Source organism: Drosophila obscura, unplaced genomic scaffold, assembly GCF_018151105.1.
Source record: "Drosophila obscura isolate BZ-5 IFL unplaced genomic scaffold, ASM1815110v1 contig_192, whole genome shotgun sequence".
NCBI classification, from domain to species: Eukaryota; Metazoa; Arthropoda; class Insecta; order Diptera; family Drosophilidae; genus Drosophila; species Drosophila obscura.
This window is the reverse complement of record NW_024542781.1, coordinates 4,699,370-4,724,969: the sequence shown is the minus strand read 5'-3', so window position 1 is coordinate 4,724,969 and position 25,600 is coordinate 4,699,370. Positions and strand designations below refer to the sequence as shown.

The 25,600-nt window shown below is 39.5% G+C and overlaps 2 protein-coding genes and 1 long non-coding RNA gene across 5 annotated transcripts; 2 read left to right on the top strand and 1 right to left on the bottom strand.

The window, feature by feature from the left end:
- Positions 1–555: 555 nt before the first annotated feature.
- On the top strand, positions 556–2,700 carry LOC111072109 (guanine nucleotide-binding protein-like 3 homolog). The gene is made up of 5 exons (XM_022363755.2): positions 556–659; positions 718–1,603; positions 1,669–1,919; positions 1,971–2,381; positions 2,452–2,700. The coding sequence occupies exons 1-5, from the start codon at positions 638–640 to the stop codon at positions 2,631–2,633; spliced, it is 1,752 nt and encodes a 583-aa protein (XP_022219447.2). The 5' UTR covers positions 556–637; the 3' UTR covers positions 2,634–2,700.
- On the bottom strand, positions 2,654–24,296 carry LOC111072107 (mothers against decapentaplegic homolog 6). 3 transcript variants are annotated; one of them, XM_022363753.2, is made up of 8 exons: positions 23,930–24,296; positions 22,891–23,048; positions 19,684–21,120; positions 10,417–10,476; positions 10,202–10,351; positions 4,727–4,945; positions 4,517–4,667; positions 2,654–4,454 (listed from the first exon to the last, which is right to left on the bottom strand). In XM_022363753.2, the coding sequence occupies exons 3-8, from the start codon at positions 20,756–20,758 to the stop codon at positions 4,289–4,291; spliced, it is 1,821 nt and encodes a 606-aa protein (XP_022219445.1). In that variant the 5' UTR covers positions 20,759–21,120; positions 22,891–23,048; positions 23,930–24,296; the 3' UTR covers positions 2,654–4,288. The 3 variants fall into 3 exon arrangements, with proteins under 3 accessions (XP_022219445.1, XP_022219444.1, XP_022219446.1); XM_022363752.2 differs by having other exon boundaries at positions 22,891–24,296; XM_022363754.2 differs by having other exon boundaries at positions 10,423–10,476; positions 22,891–24,295.
- LOC111072111 lies at positions 21,643–23,003 on the top strand. The gene is made up of 3 exons (XR_002607549.2): positions 21,643–21,913; positions 22,299–22,411; positions 22,522–23,003. It is a non-coding gene; the product is annotated as an uncharacterized LOC111072111 (long non-coding RNA).
- Positions 24,297–25,600: the final 1,304 nt, after the last annotated feature.

Here is a 25,600-nt window from a genome sequence, read left to right as displayed (position 1 = left end):
AATTTTTGTAGTATTTTTGACTTTTTTCAAGTATTTTCCAATATTTTGAAGAATCATTTCTTGTCCAAAGCACCACCTTACTTTATAAATATTGTAACTAAAAAGACTCCTTAAAATTTGCAAATTTTTATCCATCGGATAAAATTATATGTTAAGTGCTGAGGTAGCTAGCTAGTAACAATAAATCTAGTATAAAAATCGGGGAATATGATTTATTTCATCAGTGTCTCTGTCGAAATTTACATAAATATGTAGTTAATATGAAGCAAATGTTTAGTTAGAGTGTAGTTAACATGTAAAACATCAACTTTGCCATCAAAAGAGCATTAATTAAACCTTATTTTATGAACAATTTATATTTAAACAAGTACCTAACATAAGCGAATTTTTTAGGAAATCAATCAATTTATCGTGAAAATTATGATAATTATGATCATTTAATTAGTATTTTACTAATCCGAAAATGAAATTCGGGGAAATGGCTCCATGTATATTTTCTTCGGTATATTTTGAGAATGACAAGGTATATTCTAGTAAATTTTGTTATATTTTATCCATAAATCCGCGGTCACACTGCTTCTGCTGTTTTTGCACGTGTTCTTGAAGATCCAAATAGTTATAGTTGTAATTGTTGAAAATGGCTCTAAAACGTTTGAAGAGTAAGTAATTTGCTGTTCTTGTAGATTACAGATCATCTCATGATCGTTTATATTTCAGCTAAAAAATCAAAGCGATTGACGGGTCGTCTAAAGCACAAAATTGACAAAAAGGTACGCGAGCACAACAGGAAGGAGCGTCGCGATGCAAAGAAAAACCCAAAGAAAGGCAGCAAAAAACAAAAACTCATTCAGATACCGAACATCTGCCCATTCAAGGATGACATACTAAAGGAAGTTGAGGAAGCCAAAGAACGGCAGGAAGCCGAGCGGCAGGCTCGTCGCGATGCTTTCAAATTAGAACGAGAACAGAATAAATTCAAGTCCCTTGAATCCATGGTAGAAGACGCGGACATGCGGAGCACAGTCCATGGAGCGATGCACGAAAACGATTTGGTCGACGACAATCAGAAGAAGTACAAGAATGCAGTCACAAAGGAGCAGTCTCTGAAGCAATACTTTAAAGAATTCCGTAAGGTCATTGAAAACGCCGACGTTGTCCTGGAAGTAGTCGATGCCCGTGATCCCCTCGGAACGCGCTGCAACGAAGTAGAACGAGCCGTTCGAGGAGCACCTGGCAACAAACGCCTTGTACTTATACTAAACAAGGCTGACCTAGTACCTAGGGAAAATCTAGACAACTGGATTAAGTACTTCCGGCGTATAGGTCCAGTGACTGCATTCAAAGCATCCACACAAGATCAGGCGTCGCGCTTAGGTCGCCGCAAACTCCACGACATGAAGTCGGCTAAAGCCATGCAGGGATCGGTTTGCATTGGAGCTGAGCTACTAATGTCCATGCTGGCCAACTACTGCCGAAACAAAGGCATTAAGACATCGATTCGCGTGGGAGTTGTTGGCATCCCAAATGTGGGCAAGAGTTCAATAATCAATTCGCTCACCCGAGGAAGATCGTGCATGGTGGGCAGTACCCCAGGTGTAACGAAGTAAGTCTTCTGTCTAACTATGATTTTAATTAAATTTATTTAATGTTGGTCTTCAAATACTAAAGGGCCATGCAGGAAGTAGAACTTGATTCGAAGATCAAATTAATTGATTGTCCGGGAATTGTATTTACGAGTGGAGCTGAAAACTCGCATGCCGTGCTAAAGAACGCTCAGCGCGTGGGTGATGTAAAAGATCCGTTCACAATTGCGGAAAGCGTTTTAAAACGAGCCAGCAAAGAGTATTTCTGCTCTATGTACGATATTACAAGCTACGACACCTTTGAAGAATTCTTTGCAAAGAAGGCTGCCAGAATGGGTAAGTGCCTTGATGTTATAGCCTATTACGAACTAACATTCCGATCTATAGGAAAATTCTTAAAGAAAGGAGTACCTGATGTTGTGGCTGCTGCGCGAAGCGTGCTCAATGACTGGAACACTGGAAAAATAAAATATTGCACACAACCTCCCGAAGTAGTCGACGCGCAAAGTGTCCACATTAGTGCTTCGATAGTACACGCCGAGGCCCGCGAGTTTGATGTGGATAACTTTGAGTCCATGGAGACAGACATACTAGAACAATGCACTGTAAAAACAGATGACGTTATGGAGATTGCATGTACCGGTTCTCTGGAGATTAGGAAACCTCGCGATGAAGATGATACGTCGACTAATATTTCAACAAATCTAGTTATCAACGAGAAGGACAAGTTGTTGAAATCTCGTAAAAGAAAATTGGGTGATGAAAAAGAAAAACCAGATCCCGAACTGCTTTTAGAAGGTACTTATTTTGTAACAATTTATCGTAACAGTAAATTAGTAATGTTTTTTACACAAACTCTTGTCTTCAGAAAATCAATCGATCAACAAATCTATTAAAGAAGTGCAGAAACGAAAGAAGAAGCAAAATGTGCGCAATGAGAAGAAAATTTCAAAAATTACAGATGTTCTGGATAACTTTAGCCTGAGTTCGGGTCCATCTACTTCAAAGGCAGATAAATATGATTTCGATAAGGATTATGTAATTGAATAAATTATCTGCATTATCCAATATAATAAATAAGACTACGATCTGGGTGACATTTTATTCCTCTACTATCACTGAAAATGATTTCTTCAATTCCATCGTTTTCCAAACATGATTCGCAAAATCTTTCATTGAAAAAAACGTCGAGTTTTGTAAATATATTGAAATTGCATTACAATATGTTGAAACTTAACAGTGTAACTGCTGTGATTATATATTTGATCATATTTAAGCTATGGTACATCTGTCTAATTAAAATTTAAAAGACAGTGGAAAAATCAGCTCAGGTTTTTTACTTAATCTATTATACAATTCGTTAGACTCGTGTCTTAAATTATTTAGATTTAAATGAAGCCCATTTTTTTTTGTTACCTGTTCTTTAACACACTGAGTCTGAGTCTAGTTTCTAAATGACTGCGGTACATGCACATGGATAAAATACTAATTCTAGCGCACGGATTTTAAATGTCACACCCAATGCTCATATTTACATTTCTGGGATCTAGAAATGCAACTGAAACTAACGACATTTAAACACGAATAGACTTTAGATAAAATCCAAATCTGCCAGCTAGACAATTTTCTATCATAGGCTATTATGAAATTGGTCGGATGAATGGGACGCACAGTAGTACAGTGGTTGGCTCGGTCCACTGTATATAGCTTCCATAGGAACAATTTATAAAGAAACCAACCAAAAGTTCACGTGTTAGATTTTTAAGGGAAGGTCTACTGCTATCGGTAAATGCTATGAAAATAAAAATCGTCAAAATATCAACATAAAATAAAAAAATGTTTGAATATGACGTTCGCTAGCTCCAAAGCAATTCTATCCGTATGCGCTAGAATTTGGGATGGAAGCTAATGTGTACCTATGTACATATGTATGGTTGTATATGCAGTTATACTAAACTCTTGTATATTTAAATACTATTTTATCTCATTTGACTGGGGTAGAGGATTCAAAAAGTGTGTATAAGTATATGTATGTATGTACAATGTACATTTGCTGCTCAAGATCGGATCTTGATTTGTTTCTAGTTAAATTGAATGGGCGCAATATGTCTATATGTACATATGTATGTCTAGATAATTTAAATATTTATATATGTTTGTCATATCTACTCGCATAGACCTCTGGACCTATGCTTCAGTACATACATATGCACTATGTGTGTATATTTAGAGTGAATCACAGTATTTAAATTTTAGCTAAATATGTTTAACAATCATTACTATATATTTACTTAAGTTCAAGCTCACCCACTCCTAGACTCCTCCCTTAATGCGAATCTAATGATTTATAGCTTAATTTCGATGTGCCTACTTGCAGTTAATTGAAACATTTTAAGTAGCTATTAAGTAAACATTTTTAATGATTTATTTGCAGTCCTTTGTGGTTCCAAATTATTGGTTGTTTAATGGCTTATCGGTAGCTCGGTACACACAGCTCCAAGCTCTTCGTTCCCGTGGTTCGATCTGTAACCAGCCAAATTTTGCCACAGCTTGGTTAATAACATTAACACTTTGCGCAGCAGTTGGCGCGAGCGTTGCAAGTCTCTCTCTCTCCGCCAGGAACTCTGTTGGTCAGAGCAAAGAGGCTCGGCCAAAAAGGGCGCTGCTAGTGAAATTACTGCCGTAAGGGCCAGCAGCAAGTATTGTCACCGTAGGTGGCTGAAGTGCACTTCCAGCCAGCAGGGACAGCCCATGATGTCCTGCCGTTTGTATGTATGACCCCAGCCCTTGACGAAGCTTATTTTCATGCTAAATCGGTCGATAGGTCCCAATGGATGATTTTGAGACCGTTTTGTGATTAACAGTTGAGCCCTATAACAAGAAAAATTTAGGACATTGTTTTTATATATGACGGAATCAAATTCTTTTCTAACCTGGTAGTTTCGAAGGCCTTCAGACAGTACCCAGGCATTACTTTACAAACACGGTCCAAATGTTCGGCTAGTGTCGGAGAGTCTACAAAGATTGGCACGTTACCTCGATTGTAAATCCAAACATCGCCACTTTCAAGGCTTAACGTAACTCCTGAAATGTACATAAATATCATTTAAAAAGCCGTCGCATAGAATTTCACATTTTTTTACCTAGCCCAACTTTTTGTCGTGTATTTTGGACAGCTTCAGAGTGAGGTCCCTTGCCCACGGAGGTTAGCTCGCGGAGGCACATGCTATCTCCACCACTGTCCACAATCCCATCTGTGTAGATATTGACTGTTGTCTTTCTAGCGTGAAAGAACTCTCCAACGCGATGAGAATGCTCCCAATAAGCAATTTGGCACCAGCCCTTGGTGTTGACTGTGTCACCTGCAATATAAGGGAGGAGCCAATTAAATAAAGATGTGCATTTTATCTAATGATCGTAATGATAGACTAAAAAAAACATGACAAAACAAGATAGACTAAATGCAAATTGATACCTTTCTAACGTTTGAACCCTTATTTTCTATTATACTACATCTTGGTTTTTCATTAGATAAGCCATTAGCCTGTAGGACATTTTTTACACTACTAGCTCTCTTTCACTTTTTTAATTACCTATCTTATATTTTATATGTATGTGTAGTAACAGTCTCAAGTATGTACATATTAATACATACACACGTAGAATTAACCCAGCCTGGAAACTCAAAGAGTATATGGGTATATTTATTAGTTTTGTGTGGATGTGTGTAACAGCCAGAAGGAAGTAAAGTAAAGTCCTCACAGTATATATGTTCATAAATATAATATATTCTGTCTGTCTGCCTGTCCGCCTTAATGGTCGCTTAGATCTTAGGGACCATAAGAGTTGGAGCAACCTAATTTTGTGCTAAGACTCGTGTGATTTGTACTATTAAAAGTGGACCAGAAGAGATTATTATAGCAAGTGGATAAGTGGCTAAAGTATTTGTTTTCAATACAATAAACTTTATTATATTATAGGATAATGGTATAGAACAAAATGGATCCATTTTTACTTCAAAGTCAATATCTGGCTGATCAAAATAAGTGTAATAGCATGTTATTCCATAACATATTTCTAACATATTAAACTATCTAACAAAAAAACGAAAAAAAGCTTCAATCTCGGCTAACGGTTTATTTTTAACTTTTATTAACCTAGAAATTTTTTCCCGTGCGAATGTGATTTTATTTAAATTTAATAAAAAACGAGAAGGAACGTGTGAGTCGTTTCTGGGGACACGACTCTACTTATACCCGTACTCAGTCAGTATATACATTATTGAGCTTATGATTTTTTAGAATTTTAGAAAAAAAAAAAAAATTTTCCATATTACATTTTTTTGCTACATCTGCTATCTACATCTACATATACAATGTCTATTCTACATCTCCTCCGCTAGGGGTTGCTCGCGCACTGAACGCGGCAGAGTGTGCGAGCGAGAAGGAAAATGAGCTGCGTTGTCTGGAACGGGAGGGGGAGGGGAAGCAACTGAAAATGAATTTCTTCATTCTGGCTATAATTATGATCCGATCTGATTCAGATTCGTCAATCTGGTAGATATGGGCATTCCCTAACGATACTGCGTTTTAGTTTTATCGTATCTTTAAAACTGTGCCTGCCACAGATTTTCGTCCCTTTGTGTGGGCGGAAGGGGGCGGGGGTTTTGAATACACTTGTCAGCGTGATATCACATGAGTCTGGAAACCAAATTTGGTTGCCCTAGCTCTTATAGTCTCTGAGATCTAGGCGCTCAACAAGACAGACAGACGGACAGACGGACAGACAGACATGGCTATATCGACTCGGCTATTGATGCTGATCAAGAATATATATACTTTATGGGGTCGGAAACGTTTCCTTCTCTGCGTTACACACATCCACTTTTACCACAAATCTAATATACCCCTTAACTCTTTTTTGAGTACGGGTATAACTACGGAATATATATTTTTTTTTTTAATAATATAGGTTTATTGTAAGCAATTATCACAGACAATAAAGTAAAAATTACTTAACGTACTGTTACTGTTGGTTAGCAACTTTTTTTAAGGGTCAAGGACAATTTCTATTTACTATTTACTATTTTAAGTTGAATGCGGGACCAACGGACGAAAACGGAGATTGTGCAACAGGAATTTATATGTTCCTGGTGGCCAAGTCGGACGGATGGATGCGGTTTAACCTTCGCCTAGTTCTGCTCCTTACCAATCTTCTAGCGAGGACGTTCGGGTGGCTAATTAGTTTGGTCAAGTATCTTGTGGCCTGCTCGTTAATAATGTCACCGACTGAGGGGACTCCAAGGTCTTTGGCGATGTCTCTATTACGGACATACCATTCAGTACCACAGATCTTTCGGAGGGTCTTGTTCTGAAACACCCTGATCCTGTCAAGGATCGTTTTCGCTGCGATACCATAGACCTGGATGCCATACTTCCCTGCAGGCGCCAGGATTACCTTGTATACGCGGATCTTGTTTGCCAGGTTTAGCTTGTTGTTAGGCTTAAGAAGCCAGTAGAGTTTTCTAGTCTTGCTTTCCAAGGCGCTTCTGACCATCCTTGTGTGGCTGGCAAAGGTCAGGCGGGTGTCCAGCGTCATTCCCAGGTACTTATGTTCCTTCCGCTGCTCCAATAGCTCGCCATGCAGAAATAACCCGGGGCACGTTCCTTTCCTAAGCGTGTGTGTCACAACCACACACTTCTCAGGGTTCACACTGACATTCCACCTACATGCCCAGTTCTCAAACCTTTTAAGCTACCGGTTAAGGTTGTCCGTGGCGTCGTAAACGCAATTGGCCCTTGACAGGACTGCCGTGTCGTCGGCAAATGTGGCATGTTTCACATCGATTGGCTTGGAAGTATGTGAAAAGGCTGTACAGCGTTGGCCCTAGCAAGCTGCCTTCCAATAATCAGAAACAGCTGGGGGTTTTATCTTCGCAAGTAATCCGTCGTGCCAAACTCGATTTACTCGATTTAGCTCGATTTACGGATGGGCTGTCCAATAATCTGCGAAGAATGCTTCGCTCCAGGAGCATCCCCAAAAGTGGGGAGCAGGCTGATTGGCCAGGTCGTCCGGGGATTTGCCGGGCTTAGGCAGCATAACAACCTGCGCGGCTTTCCATGCTTTGGGGAAGTTTCCCAACCTCAGCGTTGCATTCAGTATTTGTAACCCCCCCAAAACCCCTACCATATATGTCCGTGCAAATGGTTTGGTTTTTTAAAAAAATCTCGAAAACGAATAGTTTACCAAAATCGACCTTAGCACCAGGTATATAGGGTTAGGCACAAAGTGTGTCTTAAAGGTAAAATAATTTGAAAATCCATTTTATTTTTACCTTTCTACCACTTGTAATGCGTACGACTGCCCCGTTCGACTTCAAAGAAATGTCCATAATCACAATCAGAGTGGCTAGCTGAGTCGCTATACTCGTACTCGTCTTTAGGCCTTTTTAAAACTAGATAAAACAGATATTTTGTATTATTTGTAATCTGGAACTACAAATAATTGGATCTCTATATCATGCAGCTTGCTGTTTTATTGGTAAATATGTACATGTGTCTGTACATAACTCAGCCAAACACTAGTCATCACAACTACGTACATTTGTATGTACATAACAGGCTGCCTTTAGGGACTGCAGGCGCGCGCTCAATGCCGCCATAAAGGAGAGCAATCGCAATTGATTTCTAGGAATTTGCGACTCTGCCGAACACGACCCGTGGGGAAGAGCATACAGGTTGGTGGCGAACAAAATGGGCGGCAAAAAGTGGGCAATCCCATCGGAACCCGTCTTGGTCAGATCCATTGTGGAGGAGTTCTTTCCGCGCATGGCGGGCTAATCAAGCAGACCCCTAGCCCGCAGGAAACTCCAAATTAGGCTTCCATTGAAGAGGTGACGATCGAGGAGGTGAGAGCAGCAGCCAGGAGCATTAGCCGGAACAAGGCGCCAGGCCCAAAAACAAACCCAAATAGAGCGCTCATCATTGCCTGAACTGCAATTGCCGCCATTCGGTGAAAGGGTGGCAGTAAAGAGTACGCTTGGTGGTCACATTAGACATCAGGAATGCATTCAACACAGCTCGGTGGAACTACATCCTGATGGCCCTGAAGTCTTCAATATACCAAGGTACCTACAACGAATGGTACGAAGCTATTTTGAGAGGAGGCTGCATCTGTACGAACCGCAGGCCGGCACGGAGCAACACGAGGTGTCTGGTGGCATGGGGTACGACAGGGGTCAGTGCTGGGCTCCTTACTCTGTAACGCGATGTTCGACGGCATCTTGTGTCTTAGGCTCCCCCAACGAGTGCATGTGGGGGGCTTCGCAGACGACGTGGACCTTCTGGTGGTTGCGAAAGAGTCGACGGTGGTGGAGCCGACCTGCAACCTTTCAACCAACCCAGCAATGGCTGGAAGCAAGTGGGACTTGAGCTCGCACCTCACAAGACGGAGTCAGTGTTGGTGTCCAGCATCACAGTCGGAAACTATTCCGAACCTGGTGCCGTTCATGCTCCAGTCTCCGGACCACTGGGAAGCGAATCCATTATGACAGAACTGCGCGCTGTTGAGCGCGAGAGAAGGGAGCAGATAGTCTAGGCGACGCATTCGCATGTGTGAAGCAATGCTTTACGGCCGTACCACACATGAAGGGCTTGCCCAGTCATATCCATAAATATATTTGTATAATAAATGAATTAAAACAAAAAAATGTATATCTAACATAACGTTTGGATATTACCAATCTATATACCAATAACGGAAGATATAGGATCGCCAGCCCTGCAAGGGTATCTATAGCATCGGCATGCCTTACTGCTGTTTTTCTCCGAGAAAGAATACCCTCGGCAACGGCATAATAATGGTTTACATTTTTGTTTATTTCTATTTTCAACTGGCTTGTCACCAAATCGTCGTGAAGCCGCAACTTAACGGTCCATTTAAATGTAATAGTTCTCCGTCATTTTGTCGCCAGTATATGCCATGAAAAATCAAATACACATTTAACATACACATACATATGTATATGTATATGTATATGTGGGCACACAGACACTGCATATTCTGGCCAGTTTCACTGTACCGTCGTCCGACGACGCCGTCGGGTGGGCAATGAATGCCATGAAATGAATGATATCATAGCCCCCATTGACGTGGATGTACAGGGGCGCCAAGTCCTCCCCGGCACCCCGCACTCAGACCGTTCTACAACACTCTTGTAAGCAGGCGCAAAGATTGTTGTTGGCTGGCTCGACGCCGCCAGCTCACCTCGCTCCGCCGATCAGTCGTATTTGTTGGTGTTTGTTTTTCGCTCATTATTTATTTTCATTTCGCTTTTGCTGTTTTCGCTTAAAAGTTAATATCAATATAGAAAGTGACGACCTGACGCGGCAGCCTGGCGCCACGAACAACTTGTCCTCTGTCGCGGCCGGCGTCACAAACACACGCACGCGAGCGCAGATGTTTCGGGTAATCTCTGTAGGCATATACACACATATGTATGTACAATCGTAAATATACGAGCAAACTCTCAAATTGAAATAATCAGCCGACCCAAGCCCTCCGATAAGAGAGAACCGTGCTCTAGTGTCGTAGTGTCGTAATGGCCAAAAAAATCTCACCTTTTCCTTCAGTGGTAAAAGACTCTAGACTGGGGACCAGAAACTGCGATTCCGCTCGCTTGAAGGTGCTGCTCGAAAAGCTGTTGCTGTGTACGCTCCACGTGGCCGCTGCTGACTTTCCGTCGTTTTGCGAGTCTTCTTCCTCGGAATCTGAAAGGGCGAAACTCTCAATTGTTGTCGGGATTGGGATTCTCGACTAAGCCGCTGCTACTCACACTCACCTGCATCTTTCAGTCGCAGCATTTTTGATCGTTGGTATGGCGGAAGGGAAGACTCTGAAATTGCATTAAGACAATGGATGTTACTAATGCTGCCATAGGACCGATCAATTAGCAAGCCAAGGAGGTGGAATGATGCGGCTCACGAAACTAGTTTTGGTTTCTTGTTTAACTTTATTTTCAATTGATTTCAACCAAGTATCCGTGTAACTGTAGAAGGGCAAAACTAAAATCGAATATCCTTGCCTATTGATTTTTACACAATTTTTAGCTACTCAAAACTTCGGGTTATACTACGTACATACATATGTACATACACATTTATATGCCAGTCTTTGGGACGGGTCGTGTGATGAGATCATGGTTCACAAACCTAATACATACTAGTATTCTAATATTCGTTCAGCAAACCCAATCCAATGCGAAGCTAAGCAGAAAACACCAACAGCAACATCTACAAAAACAATACGCAACAGAAACAAAAGTTAAGCGCAGGCAAGCCAAACATCAGCGTCGCGAAATAAAAATAAATAATCTTTTCCTATCGGACAGCAGCACAGGGGAGGGGACATTTTATTGGCCCAGAAATCGTTTGATGTGCTGCGGTCATCGTCATCGCCGACGTTGTATTCAATCTTGCTTACATTCTACCATGTTTTTATTCTTTCACCTTTTAATACGAATGGAACAGGTCGTGGAATGTTTGATGTGAAAGGATGCATGTGTACATATGTATTCATATTAATAATAATAATAATAATTCAATTATAATTGAACTGATTGATAATGATCTTATCAGTAAATATGATACAAGATGAGTCTACAGAAACTATATAGAGTGGAAATACTTTTTCAGTTTTTAAAGATTAATAAAAGTCTCTGGAATGAATGGAAGACTAGCCATTTCCTTTCTATTGCTCTGCGAGAAATAATCAGAAAGCGCATGGATGAGCTTCGGGAACGAACCTTTCCTAAGCCGATTTTGAAGACTGTCTATTTAATATGAATCGTTCAAGTTTCTGTTTCCCTGCTGCAGTAAATAAATCAGCGCTCACCTTATCGGAAACTCATGTTTTTTGGCTTTTTAATATTTACACCATGGAACATCATTTTTCAGAAGATCAATTAATTTAGATCCCGAAAGGATAGAGCCCTTATTTCCTTGAACCGAGATACAGTGCACATTACACACACAATCCTAAGATTAGCTCCAGCAATTAAAAATTACTATATTTTTTTCCGTCCAAATCATGGTTGTTTTGCTTCTACAGCTCAACAGCTTTTGATTTGATATTGGTCAAAATATAGGTCACAATAACGAGAAAGAACGTTGTGAGTGGCTTCTGTGGACGCGACTCGGTAAATATATAAATATGTGAGCTTATGATCAATGCAGAATTTTAAAATATTTTATATTTAAAATTTTGTTGCTACATTTAAAATCTAGACTCTACATCTCTGCGAAAGGTCGCGCACTGCACAGGGCAGAGTGTGTGCGAGCGAGAAAGAGTAAAAGTAGGCTCTGCTGCGCAGAGAGGGGCGGGGTAAGCAACCGAAAATGAATATTAATTGATCAAATATATATACTTTATGAGGTCGGAAACGTCTCCTTCTGTGCGTTACACACATCCACTTTGACTACAAAATGTATAATGGCTGCAAGTCTGGGAGCATGTTTGATTTTGAGTAGTATCGCTTTAAAGTTTAAATAAATAAAATAAAATTTAAAATTCAAATGCGTCTATATTAGGTTGAGCCAAAAAAATGTTTTTTTTGCTGAATAAGTTGGATAATTTAGTGAAATATATTGCATACTCGTATATGTTGATACCATTAATATTGGCAGTAAAAAACCTGCACAAGTTTTTGCGAACTTGTTAACTAAATATATCAACGTCAGCTGAACTTACTAATTTACACCAATCGTTTATTTTTTCAAAGTAACTAAAAAAAAAAATAAAAACACAGTATTATCAATAAGAACTAGTTTCTAAGTTTCAATATTATTTGAAAAAAACCGACGAATTCAATTTTTGTTTTTATACCCGTACTCAAAAAAGAGTTAAGGGGTATATTAGATTTGTGGTAAAAGTGGATGTGTGCAACGCAGAGAAGGAAACGTTTCCGACCCCATAAAGTATATATATTCTTGATCAGCACCAATAGCCGAGTCGATATAGCCATGTCCGTCTGTCCGTCCGTCCGTCTGTCCGTCTTGATGAGCGCCTAGATCTGAGAGACTATGCTAGGAAACCAAATTGGTTTCCAGACTCATGTGATATCACACGCTACAAGTGTTTTCAATTCGCCCCGCCCCCTCCGCCCACACAAAGGACGAAAATTGGGGGCACATTTTAGATACGTACCGCAGATCGTAGAGATGCCCACACCGATTGCCGAACTGAACTAGACGGATTATATTAAGCCAGAATGAGAAAATTAATTTTCTGTTGGTTCTCTCCCCCCAGCGCTGCTGACGCTACAATCCTCCGCCGCACACGCCGCGTTCAGTGCGCGGCAACCCAACGGGGGAGTAGAATATAATGGTACATGTACACTACAGTTAGATGTGGATATACATTGTAGGTAGATGTAGATACAGATGTGAGTAAAATGTAAATTTTTTTTTTATTTTTAAATTCTAAAAAATCATAAGCTCAAAAATGTATAACTGCGGGGGCGCCCGGCACGCCCCGTTTAATGTTACAAAAAAAGGAGGACGGGAGGCGGACGCCCTGAGCGAAAGGTATTTTATTTTTTTTATACGCTACTACTACATATACAGTCTACTACACTAACATGTAGATTGTACTGTACCATTTATATTCTACACCCCGCTGGGGCCGCGCACGAACGGGGGGGGCGGGGAGGGCGTTGCGTTGGCGGGAGGGGGGGGGGCCTGATCTCATCGGCTATTAGATCCGAGAGATGGGCGGGTGGCCCGAGCGTAGTTTGGGGATTGGTCCCGGCAGTTACGTACTGGCCGCCTCGTCTGGGGGGGGGGGGGGCCGGGGCCATGTGGACCTTGGTGCCCTAGCCTAAGCTCTGAGATCTAGGCGCTCAACAAGACAGACAGACGGACAGACAGACATGGCTATATCGACTCGGCTATTGATGCTGATCAAGAATATATATACTTTATGGGGTCGGAAACGTTTCCTTCTCTGCGTTACACACATCCACTTTTACCACAAATCTAATATACCCCTTAACTCTTTTTTGAGTACGGGTATAAAAACGTGTATTTTCGTTTGGGCGTAGCAACATTAAACTAAAGATTTGAATTGTATAATTTTATTTACTAACAAAGAAAAAAATAAGGGGGTGTCTGCTTGAAAAAACAAAAAAAAAATGTTCATCAATTTTTGGCCCAGCCTAATCTACATAAATATATATATATATATACCCAAACATAAATCTTGTGTCACGGTGTTTGTGGTTGAACTCCGTTTGTGGCTTGACCGATTCTTATGAAATTTTTGTTCTATACATAGTTCTGCGAATAGGTCGTACGGTATTTTAGATTTGTGGTAAAAGTGGATGTGTGTAACGCAGAGAAGGAAACGTTTCCGACCCCATAAAGTATATATATTCTTGATCAGCATCAATAGCCGAGTCGATATAGCCATGTCTGTCTGTCCGTCTGTCTGTCTGTCTGTCCGTCTTGTTGAGCGCCTAGATCTCAGAGACTATAAGAGCTAGGTTAACCAAATTTAGTTTCCAGACTCATGTGATATCACACTGCTACAAGTGTGTTTCAAAATTTCGTCCCGCCCCCTTCCGCCTCCATAAAGAACGAAAATCTGTGGCAGGCACATTTTTAAAGATACGATAAAACTAAAAATGCAGTATCGTAGAGAATGCCCAAATCTACCAGATTACCGAATCTGAATCAGATCGGATAATAATTATAGCCAGAATGAAGAAATTAATTTTCTGTTGGTTCTTCCGCCCCCTCCTGCCAAAACCAAGCTCATTCAACTCATTCTCTTTCTCGCTCGCACACTCTGCCGCGTTCAGTGCGCGAGCAACCCCTAGCGAAGGAGATGTAGAACATAAATGGTACATGTACAATCTACATGTTAGATGTAGAATATACATTGTATATGTATATGTAGATAACAGATGTAGCAAAAAAATTTAAAATGTAAAATTTTTTTTTTTTTCCAAAATTCTAAAAAAATCATATGCTCAAAAATGTATATACTGACTGAGTACGGGTATAAGTAGAGTCGCGTCCCCAGAAGTGACTCACACGTTCCTTCTCGTTCATCTTCATATCACCCATTTTAATCGCGATATTAGTTTTTGGATCAAGTACATTTTTGTGTTATTTGTCAGTGTGTTTTGTTCTCTTTTCACTGTGTCATAACCTAATATTTACTGTATTTATTACGTTTTTGAGAATTTAGTTTATTTTGTGTTACACAGTGAAAAATGACAGCAAGACGCAAGGTGGCCCGGTTAGACCGTCTTACATTTTGCAACATTGAGCAGAGAGAACAGGCGAAAGAATCAAACAAGATAACGAAAATGTGCGTGAGGGCATGTCCCAATTGCGTGAAACTCAATCCCAAGAGGTACGAAATAAACAAAAACAATTGGAACGGAGACCGGTTGCACCGGTACATAATTGATAATATCATGAAAATTACCAAAGCCAACAAGTTCATAGAGCATTTGCATCTGCTTCGTTTCATTGTCTCGCATTCGAATACAAGCCAGATATGGAATATTCCGCTCATCAGAAAGTGTTGATTGGTGCTAAGGACAAAGAATGTCCCCATTGTCACGAGCTCAAATATAAACATGAGTCAAATTGTATGTGTTGCGCATCAGGAAAAGGGCAACTACCTGAAACTGAGTTACCACTGATTTTTTTAAATTGTTCCTTTTCGGCCAATGATTTCCGCTAACGAACCGTTATTTGATCCTTCCGCCAGAAGTATAGAAAATTAAAGTTTGTTAAGCCACAAAAGGCAAGACCCAAAAGGCAAGGCTGGGAAAGGAAAAGGCTTTATGCCTACAGTAATCAAATCGAAATGTGGTCTGTTGGGATAAGTCAAGTCTTCCAAACCGGGGTCCCTCGGTTCTAAACCTGGGCTTTAACAAATCTTTTTTTTTTTTAAGAAATTCTTTTTTGTTTTGTTTTTCTTAGGCAAATTTTGTTTTTACGCACACGAACGATTGCTTTGCTAACCACCCATCAGAAGCCCGCAACCAGCCAAACTGATGTTTAGCCTGTAGGGTGCATTGCCGGCTCCAACAAGTTTATTTATTTTGTCACACACCTCCTTTCAAAAATATCATCTAGCGAAGCCGCCGCGGGCTTGCTAGTTTGCAAATACAATTAATTCATGCTTCCAAAAGCGTCGTAGCAACAGAAATAGACAACAATACTGCGGCAAATGGTCAACAATACAATTCCACATTTAACATCAAAGGACAAGTGTACTACAAAGTAGGCTTAGCCAGACGCATGGTTGGAGAGCTGGACAATCTACTGAATCAGCACAATGAATTATTGAAATTATTAAAATCACACATGCATAGATTGGAAAGTGACAATAACGGTATTGTCATCAATCCTGATTAAATAACCCAGATGATCAGCACGTGCGTTGTTGACAACGTTGCTGGGTTCATGGTTGGCGACCGCACGAAACATTCTCAAAACAATTATTAGATATAGGTGATGAAGAAGTTGCTACTAATGAAAATACTGTCTGTATAAAATGGCCAATAGAAATCTTCACAGTTTTTGGTTCGCAAAATGCTCTTTAAAATGCGATTTATAGTTCAAGATGGAGCTGTTGTTGCTAGGCCAATTGGTATCATATAAAGCGATCGAAGCGATGAAAACGAAATTGTAAATCATTAAGCACAGATTTTGAACTCAATAGATTTGCTAGGCATGCCACAACACGTTCTGGTATGACTGAAATTATTTAGAGCAATCTGCTTTAAAAAATATTACAGTGGACGATGAAAAATCCAGGGTACCAAAATGTACATATACAGCTCCTAAATTTTTCGAATCTTCTAGGTTATTCCAGAAAGCGCAGCAATTTCCTTACAATTACACACACTGAAATATGATGGGCCCGATTAGATTAACATTCGAATTCATGTGGCCGTACTTCTTTAGGGCCGGTTGAGAAATATATACTCATGCTTGCATGTACATACATACATATGTACATTGCATAATTTGAATCATAAGCTTATGCAGTTTAAGCTGCATAGCGATCCTAAAATGATCCGCTCCCTTTTGATCCTTCAAGGAGCTTGATATATAAAGTCTATATATTCATCATTCATATATATGCATCAATAGCCGAGTCGATATAGCCATGTTCGTCTGTCTGTCAGTCCGTCTTTCGGTTTTTAGTGATTCGGGGTGATTCGAATCTGACTGAAGGCAGGACTCGTAATGATCAAACGCATTGAAGTGCTATGAGTGCCATTATGTGATTTTAGTATAGTATATACATATAAACATTCAAATATGTACGTAAGTACATACATATGTATGTATGTATGTTTTGTATAAAAGCGTTAGTTGTGCATGCGCGTGCTAAAAATAAAAACAAACAAATCAGAAAATACATTTGTATGAATGCTTGTACACGTACATAAATATACATACACATGCATAGTGCGAGTGGGATGTACATAGTTCGAGTACAAGTACGCGTAAGTAGCGCATCGGGCACCGTTTGCGTTAGCGACGCCTGATTATTTCCTGGCGCCAGTTTCTAATTTTACACAAATTATTTTCAAAAGAATTTTGTCGCCGTCATGTTGGCCGACCGTTTGCGTGGCGCTTTCACGCATATTCTCTTCCATTTCGCCTTCGCGTACTCTCGCACAAACTCACACACGTACATTATTCCACAGAGAGCACATGATAAAGCGCAAATAAACCCACACAAACGTAAGAGAGAGGTTGGTTGGATGGGGATCGCGAGAGTTTGTAGGTCTGCACTATGGGAAGTTTGACCACTTTTTCTGGCCAAAACCCATTTTTCAAAAGTAGTTAAAATAATATATTTGTAGACCTCATATATCCGAATAACATTGATCTTTAATCTTTAAAGTCAGCTGTTTGTTATCGCTAGGTGTTGGTGCAAAAAGTTATTTTTTCATCTTGTAAAAAGGGCTAAAAAGTTAAAAATTCATAAATTTAAGTGCTTTCTTTACAATGTGTTCGATTCAGACAGGTATATAATATATGTTTATGAGTTTGAACTGTACAAATTTCACTCATAATTTTGGTTAATGACTCATTTTTTAACAAGTATAAATTAGTGACAAAAATGTGTCTTTGAAGAGGCGTACAAAAAAAGTGACCACTCCTGGAACCATATGACTTAATGCATCTTGTAGAAAATTTAATTCTTGTTCAAAAGTATATCATGGTTATATGCGCTTGGGTGCGTCTTCTATGCAATCTTGATTCTTAGACAAAAACATTAGGACTGCAGGAACGCAGGAACGGTAAAATGTGATTTTTGGAGGGTTGTTCAACCATTTTTAGCTGAGTCATTTCTACATCGATTTTTATGAACAATACTTCGAACGACGCCTAATTGATGCATCTACACAGAAAAAATATAAGAACAAAGGATACGATTTGTTTTCGACTTTTCTTGAGTTTTTAAAGTCAAAATTAAAAAAAAAATACTGAGCAAAACCGATCAATTTTGCATTTGAAAGCTTAATATTTCCCAGACGGTAAGCTGAAGCTACATGGTGCTCAGGTCTGCTTTATAGATGCACTTATCAGCTTTTCAGAATGTCAAAGTTTATTGCAACCAAATGAAATATACTTAAGTAATGTGCTAAATAAAAGAGCTACCTCTGAAAAAAGCAATAAAAAAAATACCAAAAAAAGTTCGATTTGGTCGAGTAGTGATATTGACCGATATCCTTGATTTTCAATGACTGCGACAGTTCACAAAATCCTAGTGCATTCAAGCGATATAAAGTAAAACAAGATTCTTTCTGTGGGATAAGTGTGTATAAAATTTTATATTTAAAATGAGGCCGAAAAGAAAATTTCACGGACGTTTTCCATACTTCAGATACTAGAATCTCATCTGTTAACTTTGAAAGCAGCACACAAATGCAAAAAATATCCCCTTCCAACTAAGGTGTTCGGTTTATTATCAAGCGAGTTCAATCGTTCAGGCAGAGATCCACCGGAGCAGATTAGTTTCGATGAGCTGGCTGAAGATCAACTCGAATTCTCGTGGATGATGGAGCTCGAAAACGAACTCCATGAGGATTAACTATAGGTGTGATAGAAAACCTATTATTTACAATAAAATTGTATATCTTTTATATTTCAGGTCTCCTGATTAAAATTTTTGTAATAAAGCTACCCAAAATAATAATTTTTGATTTTTTTAAATTGTTTTTAAGGCCACGCCACGCCCTCTTGAATAAAATAAAATGTTCTCAACATGTTCCCAAAATGTTTGTTTTTTTACTTTTTGAGCAAAAAAATGAAAATGTGATTTCTTTATAAAAAAAAAAGTAGTTGCCACGCCCTTTTTTTTCAAAATACCTTCATTTTGCTATTATAAACTCATATCAAAAAACTAAACCAAAAAATGTTGTTTCGTTTGGAAGTTATTCCACAAAACGTGGTCAAATTTCCCATAGTGGTCTGGGCAAAAAGTCAAGGCGCGCAGTGAGCGCAGGAACTTGAAATTCAATTTTCTTTGAGAGCAATTCAATACCTAATACAGAGACGGACCGGTTACACTACATATTTATGTACACATGTACATATGTATGCATGCATGTGTTTGGCGCCACCAAATACACAGAACAGAACACAGTCGTGGTCGACAGTATTGGGGCGCCGGCACCTGGTAGACGTATTTGTATGGTTTGTCGTTCTCTCGTATGAAAATTGTAAATCGCTGGGCCAAAACAGTGTTTGGAATTTTCCAAATGGATTTTATTTATGTAGCATGTTCCTTGTGGAACAGGTGTATAAGCCGGATAGGTATTTTCCCAAACATAATGTACTTTAACCCGCAAAATTTATCTCACACTAACTATGTATGTTTGTGTTTATTTGTCTGGAAATGTATACATACATACATAAATGTGTATGTATGTATATACATAGATATGTAGTTCAGACAAGCCTAATGAAAGAGCCTGTTTAGGTGGATGGTGGGTAACAACTACACAACCGAAATCTCAGACTCTTGAGTCCTCCAATAGCCTTGGCTTGGTCAATCCTACCTGTATCGTTGAAGTGGATCATGCGATACCAGTGCAGTGGATTGCAACATGTGTACACGCAGTCTCGTGCGCTGGGACAGGCGGGCAGGCGTTTTAGCTCCACGCCGTTCCTGAGGCTGGGCCAAAAGAAGAGGCGACACGCGGTCAAGTGCTGCTCCTTGTCGGCTGGCGAAGTTGTACACTTGATCAGAATGCACTGCAAGAAGGTTGGCGGGGTGGCAATGACGGCATTGATGTTTGACTTTTTTGAGGGGTGATCCACTCGGCTTTTGACGGCACGCAAAAGCTCGGACTGTTGCTTCGGCTTGAGCAGCTTCATCAGGGCATCGAAATCTTTTCGATTGCGCATCTCCGGCGTTGTTAGCGTGGCTCCCGTCGTCCAGGAAATGGTCGTCCGCTGGGGGTGCGATGGTTTCGTGAATGGAATTGTGTGGTCTCGGCTCCAGCAAGTCGAGCCACTGCTGGCCTCCGCTGCATGGCCACCGGCGCCACAGCAGTTGCGAAACATGTTCGCCGCAGTCGTGCGAAAGGTCATCGCACTCGTCACAGAACGGGGCGACGTTGAGGTCTGATGGTGCATTTGATCGTTTTCGTCGATCAACATATCGTCGCCAGAGCTTACGCAGCTGCATCCAGGTTTCGTATAGCTGAAGTCCGAGTCTTCTGTGGCAGCGGGCGTGGGTGATGGTGATCCCAACGTATCCGCACGTGGTACTAACTGTTGTGTGTAGTTTAGTAGTGGGCGGGGGAGGCGGCAGTTGTTGGCGTTGGTGTTGGTATTGGGGTAGGGGCTGCCGTTGGTGTTCTTCTGGCAGTAGGAGCCGCAACAGTCTGTGGCGTAGGGAATCGAATTGTATGGTGGCGGGGGTGTTTGTCGCATCGGTAGGGAGGTTTCCTCGCAAAAGAAGCTGCTGCTGCCAAACGAGGGACCCCGCAGCATCTGAAGGCGGTGTCGATGTGGAGGGGGCGGCGGCTGTGGTGGCTGTGTGGGTCCTGGCACCCCATCGCACGCACCCGGATTGTTTTTTGACGCATAACGCCATAGTTCTTTCTTCTTTTCGTTTGGGAATATCATGGAGGGACATACAGTTTTTTGGTAGCATCGATCTTATCGTATGCGCATTATTTGAATTGACTAACTTGTTTCGCGGACTCGACAAAGCCGGCTAGTCACGGTAGTTTGCAAAGTGCAATGCGAAATGGGTGGGGCTCCGGTGGGTGAGGTGTGCGGTAGGATTCGATGTGTGTGTCCCGTCCCTCACTTCGTGATTCGCGCACTTAGTGTGACAGCTCAGATGGACTTTGACTGGAACGTTTACATTTCTCGATTTCCTGAATATACATACATACTATGTACTGATCTAGCACTATTTGTCACTCGATGGTCACTATGATGATATGTCCACAGTGGTTTTGATATGTAGTAAAGTGTGCACTCTGCAAGAGAAATAGAGGTATTCTGATTAGTTTAGTCACTTTTATGCACTTGCACACCTGTAAAATTAGTCTAAGAATCGTATTTATGTACTCATACATACATATATACATATCTATAAATGTACATACATCTACAGATATGATCGATCGTATGAGTAATGCACTGACAATAGGGGATCAGGCGCCTCGCTGATGCATGTGCAGAAGAGCAGATCTGTGCGGGGAGCTATAAACTGACATCCGAAATGTTCGAGCTGTGTGTGTGGCCCCCGTACGACCAATTCCATTTTGTTGCTGGCATTTCTTGCGCTCCTTATCGACGACAGAAGTGGCGCCGCCGGCATGACGGCACTCGCAAGCAACAGCAACAAAATTACGAGTCAGCCCCACACAAGGCAGAAACACACCACCATACAGAGACACTCTATACATACATACATACATCCATGCATACGCGTACATACCCACTCACACAGTCGCTTACAGAATGAATTTACTTGCTTGCGTGCAGCAGTCGAATGTAGAGGCACGGCAAGCGAGACGAGAAAAGAGCAGCAGGCAGGGCAGAGGCAGAGGCAGAGCTGGCGCCAGGGCGCCACTGACGTAATAAAAGAAATAATAGTAACGATGTCGGCGGCGGCGGCGGCATCGTCGGAATGGCGCCACCAATATAAGCTTATATCAGACAGACACAGACGCAGACACAGATACGAAGCAACGACGGTCGGTTTGTCAGCCGGTTTGACAAGTTGAAGAATCAACAATATTTAAGGTTGCGGACGACGAGGCGAGAGTATGTATATGTAGAATACATACATATGTATGTATGTACATCCATGTGTATGAATGTATGTATTTTTTCTTTGATTGTGTTTGCGTGCGGAACCAATACATACTCGAATTCTTCAGAAAATTCATCGGGTAAAAGAATTTAGGGTTTTTAAAGTGAACAGAGCTTCCCGGCGACGGGGTGTGCATTAGTCAGTAGGAGGGGGATCTTTTCTGCAGAAAATATCTACATATGTATGTATGTGCATCTGCTAATACGTCTATGCCTGTATGTACATGTATACATTCGAGAATGTTTCTTCTTTTGCCAAAGATCACGATTAAAGTACATTTGCACACATCCATAAGAGTATTTTCACTGTAAATTCTCTTCAATCTACTCGTTTCAGAGATCGGATCGGGCTAAAAACTCATACATATTATGTACATATGCTCAGTATGCACATGCGGTGGCCAAAAGATATAAGTACCGAAAACAAATAAATTTACATAACAAAAAGAGGTACCATAATCAATACTTGTCGAAATATTGCTTAGAAGTAGAGTTGTCCAGCACAGCACATTGGATAATAAACAATATACATATTTCCTTTATATTGACACTTTGCACAGACCGATCTTCGTTTTTTCCCCGCACATAGCGAAAATTGTAGCTGACATAGGAAGAATTGGTCGAAAGCAAGACTTTATTCAAGAAACGCAGAACATCGATGGTGCTGAAATCTATGTATATACATACATACTCCTACATTTAAGCGTATGTACATACATACATACACTTATCGTTTGACGACCGGCACGTTTTGATACCCTTGTTCCTGTGGCAGCTGTATGGTAACTTATAGTGATTCGATTTTGTGTTATTGCTATTTCATACATACATATGTATATTAGATATATTAGCTTTGTGAAATCATTTTAAGAAAACCCGATTACATTCATAAATCTATTGAAAAAGAGAAGAGAACCGAATTTACTTACTTTTGATATAGTGTTTATCCACTGTATCGTATCCTTAGCTTTTTGTTGTATTTGTAGAAGATATGTGTGTTGTATGCATAGATAGGTTTAATAATATACACATGTATTCTTGATATGTCTGATATGTATAAGTTTAATTTATTTCGGAATTTACATGACTAAAAAGAAATCATTTATTTAGTTAAATCGATATTGCACTATTCCTTTTGCCGAAGCTCTTTTATATCTTTCACTTTTTATCACTTAAGTTTATGTTTAAATAATAATTACACTTTGGTAACTACAGCACCATTTCAACGTTCATGACGAACGTCATTCATATTTTACCGTGTCGATTTTATAATGATAATAGTTCTTTTTGGTTTTTGATTTCGACAAATGATATCCATACAATCTCTAAGAATGTGAACAGCACCCCTTTTTTTTTTGGGAACGAAGGTTGTTTGCTGTTATGTGTTATATAATTAGTGTCCGCGATGTCAGGGTTTAAACGAGAAGCTACACAAATACAATATACCCGTATAGTTCACGGGTACTGGGTGTACATATGCACATACATATGTATGTACATAATGCAAAAGCACTGACTCTGGAAAGGAAAATAAGAAATGGTCCACTTCACTATTAAAAAGGCTCTAGACATAAGTACGAGTACACATGGAGGATTGTCACTTTCCTTTTGGATAATTGCAGGGTTTGAATTCGAATTAGCACAATTTTTTTTAAACAAAGTCGTGTGGCAACAGTGCTTGGTTATAGTTTTGTTATTGATTTATTGATTTTTAATTGGCGAAATCAATGAACGTCTGTATGTATGCATATGTGTAAATTAATCTTCTAAGCAGGCACCGGAAACTAGAGGAAATTTATTTTTTAAGCATATATCGGATTTTATAGGGTCCATCCGATTCGGATCCGTTCTACCTCTAGAATGGAATATTTTCTACATTTCACAGGTTACCACAAACCAAATGTGTATTTGGTAGTTGGCTCTGAATCATTTTCACTTTAATCAGTTTCACAAAGCGAGTCAGCTTACATTCACAATGGGGCCAACTCGAAGCGGCCTTTTGCTTGGCTGCTCAACCTTTCACTTCTTTTCCATTTTTCAGTTGAGGCAGCTGATGCACCGTTCTCGGAAAACCAAATTCCAAAATTAAATTAAATTATTGCTTATTATTTGCGCGTTTATGTTGGGTTATTGCTGTTGCTGGTACCGCTCGAGTTGAAAAAAAAACCGAACAAAAGTATTTTCTTTCTGAATTCAGAAAAAAAAGCCAAAATTTTTTCCGTTCAGTAGTTCACAAGTCTGTAACGTTTTTAGGCGATTTTCTTTTTGTCGAACTTATCAACATTTTCAACGGACTTTTTCAGAGAACGGTACTTCGTGTCGCGCTGCGCTGAAAAAAACGGTATGTCTACATATGTTCGAGTTGAATCCAGTGTGACCGCGGATTTATCAACAAAATATCCTGTCTGACCCTCAAAAATATACCGAAATATACCTTCTCATTTTCAAATTAATCGTAAATATACCGAGGAAATTCATTTTCCTCAATTTTTAGATTCGATTTAATATTACATGCTAGTTAGGACTCTGGGCACTGAACATATGATTTTATACGATTGATTAATTCAACTTCTTGAAGGATGGTTACTTTTAAAGTCTCCATTATTGGATTGTTCATAAAATATGATTTAAACAGAGAAGGTCAAGAAAAATGTCATAATATATATATACATATATAATATATATATATATATTTTTTTTATTGTTAGAAAAATGTTGCGAAAGAGAGCCATTTAAGCTCTTCCGACTCGTTTTTGCGTGTAAAGTATGAGCCGAAAAATATCCCAGAAATATATCGAGGAAAATCGAACTGTACCTCAAACCCTTTATTTTCATTTATAATGATTTATAATTATTCTTGTAGATCTTCTCTTCACATGAACTGTGCTAAAATTCTTAGAGTTGTATATATTTTTAGGTTGTATAATTTTGTTTTTTTTGGTTATGTAAAATTTAATAATGACCATTTAGATTTTTACAAGGTTTTTGTAAAATTAAATGACCATGGTCTTATGTAAAATTTACTGAGCAAGGTTTTCTTTAAAATTGAATGACCAGGAAATATCCCTCGGGTCGACCATGATCGGAAACCTTATTCCTTGATTGTTTAATATTACAAGCTAGTTAGTACTCTCAGCACTCCGACCACTAATCCCATTGATGATTTTCTACAGTTATTTTAAGGACTTCCTATATTGAATTACAGATAAAACAAGGTTTCAACAAAGAAGGTACAAAAAATATTTTTACATAGCAAGGTAGGGCCCTTACTTTATCCTATTTCCTTTAATTAATGCTAACATTTTGTTTTGTTTGTTTAATTTACCCTAGAAATAATAACTTTTCTCAGATTGACATGTTTCTTACCAATGTATGCATTTAATTTTCCTATATTTTTCTTGTATGTATTTCATTGTTGTTGTTTTGTTAATTGTCCTTTGCTCACTTTTTGTAACGTTACACGTAGCGTGTTGGCTACTTCTCACTTGTACATAAATACATGAATGTATTTATACATATGTCTGATTTAAGAAAAGAGTTTAAATGAAAGTACATATGTAATTTCTCAAAAGGAAATAACTATTTTTTTTCGAAATGGTAACGGTTTTTTAAAAAAGAAAAGTCAGTGATCAATTTTTG

What these genes read in the sequence shown, in the direction of transcription:
- LOC111072109 (XM_022363755.2), top strand. Translation starts at nt 638, where the DNA reads ATGGCTCTAAAACGTTTGAAGA. An exon ending in AGTACCCCAGGTGTAACGAA is followed by an intron (nt 1,604 to 1,668) that starts GTAAGTCTTCTG and finishes CAAATACTAAAG; the next exon opens with GGCCATGCAGGAAGTAGAAC. An exon ending in AAAGAAGGCTGCCAGAATGG is followed by an intron (nt 1,920 to 1,970) that starts GTAAGTGCCTTG and finishes TCCGATCTATAG; the next exon opens with GAAAATTCTTAAAGAAAGGA.
- LOC111072107 (XM_022363752.2), bottom strand. Translation starts at nt 20,758, where the DNA reads ATGATATTCCCAAACGAAAAGAAGAAAGAACTATGGCGTTATGCGTCA. An exon ending in GATCCACTTCAACGATACAG is followed by an intron (nt 10,477 to 19,683) that starts GTAGGATTGACC and finishes ATGCAATTTCAG; the next exon opens with AGTCTTCCCTTCCGCCATAC. An exon ending in ACTGAAAGATGCAGGTGAGT is followed by an intron (nt 10,352 to 10,416) that starts GTGAGTAGCAGC and finishes TCGCCCTTTCAG; the next exon opens with ATTCCGAGGAAGAAGACTCG.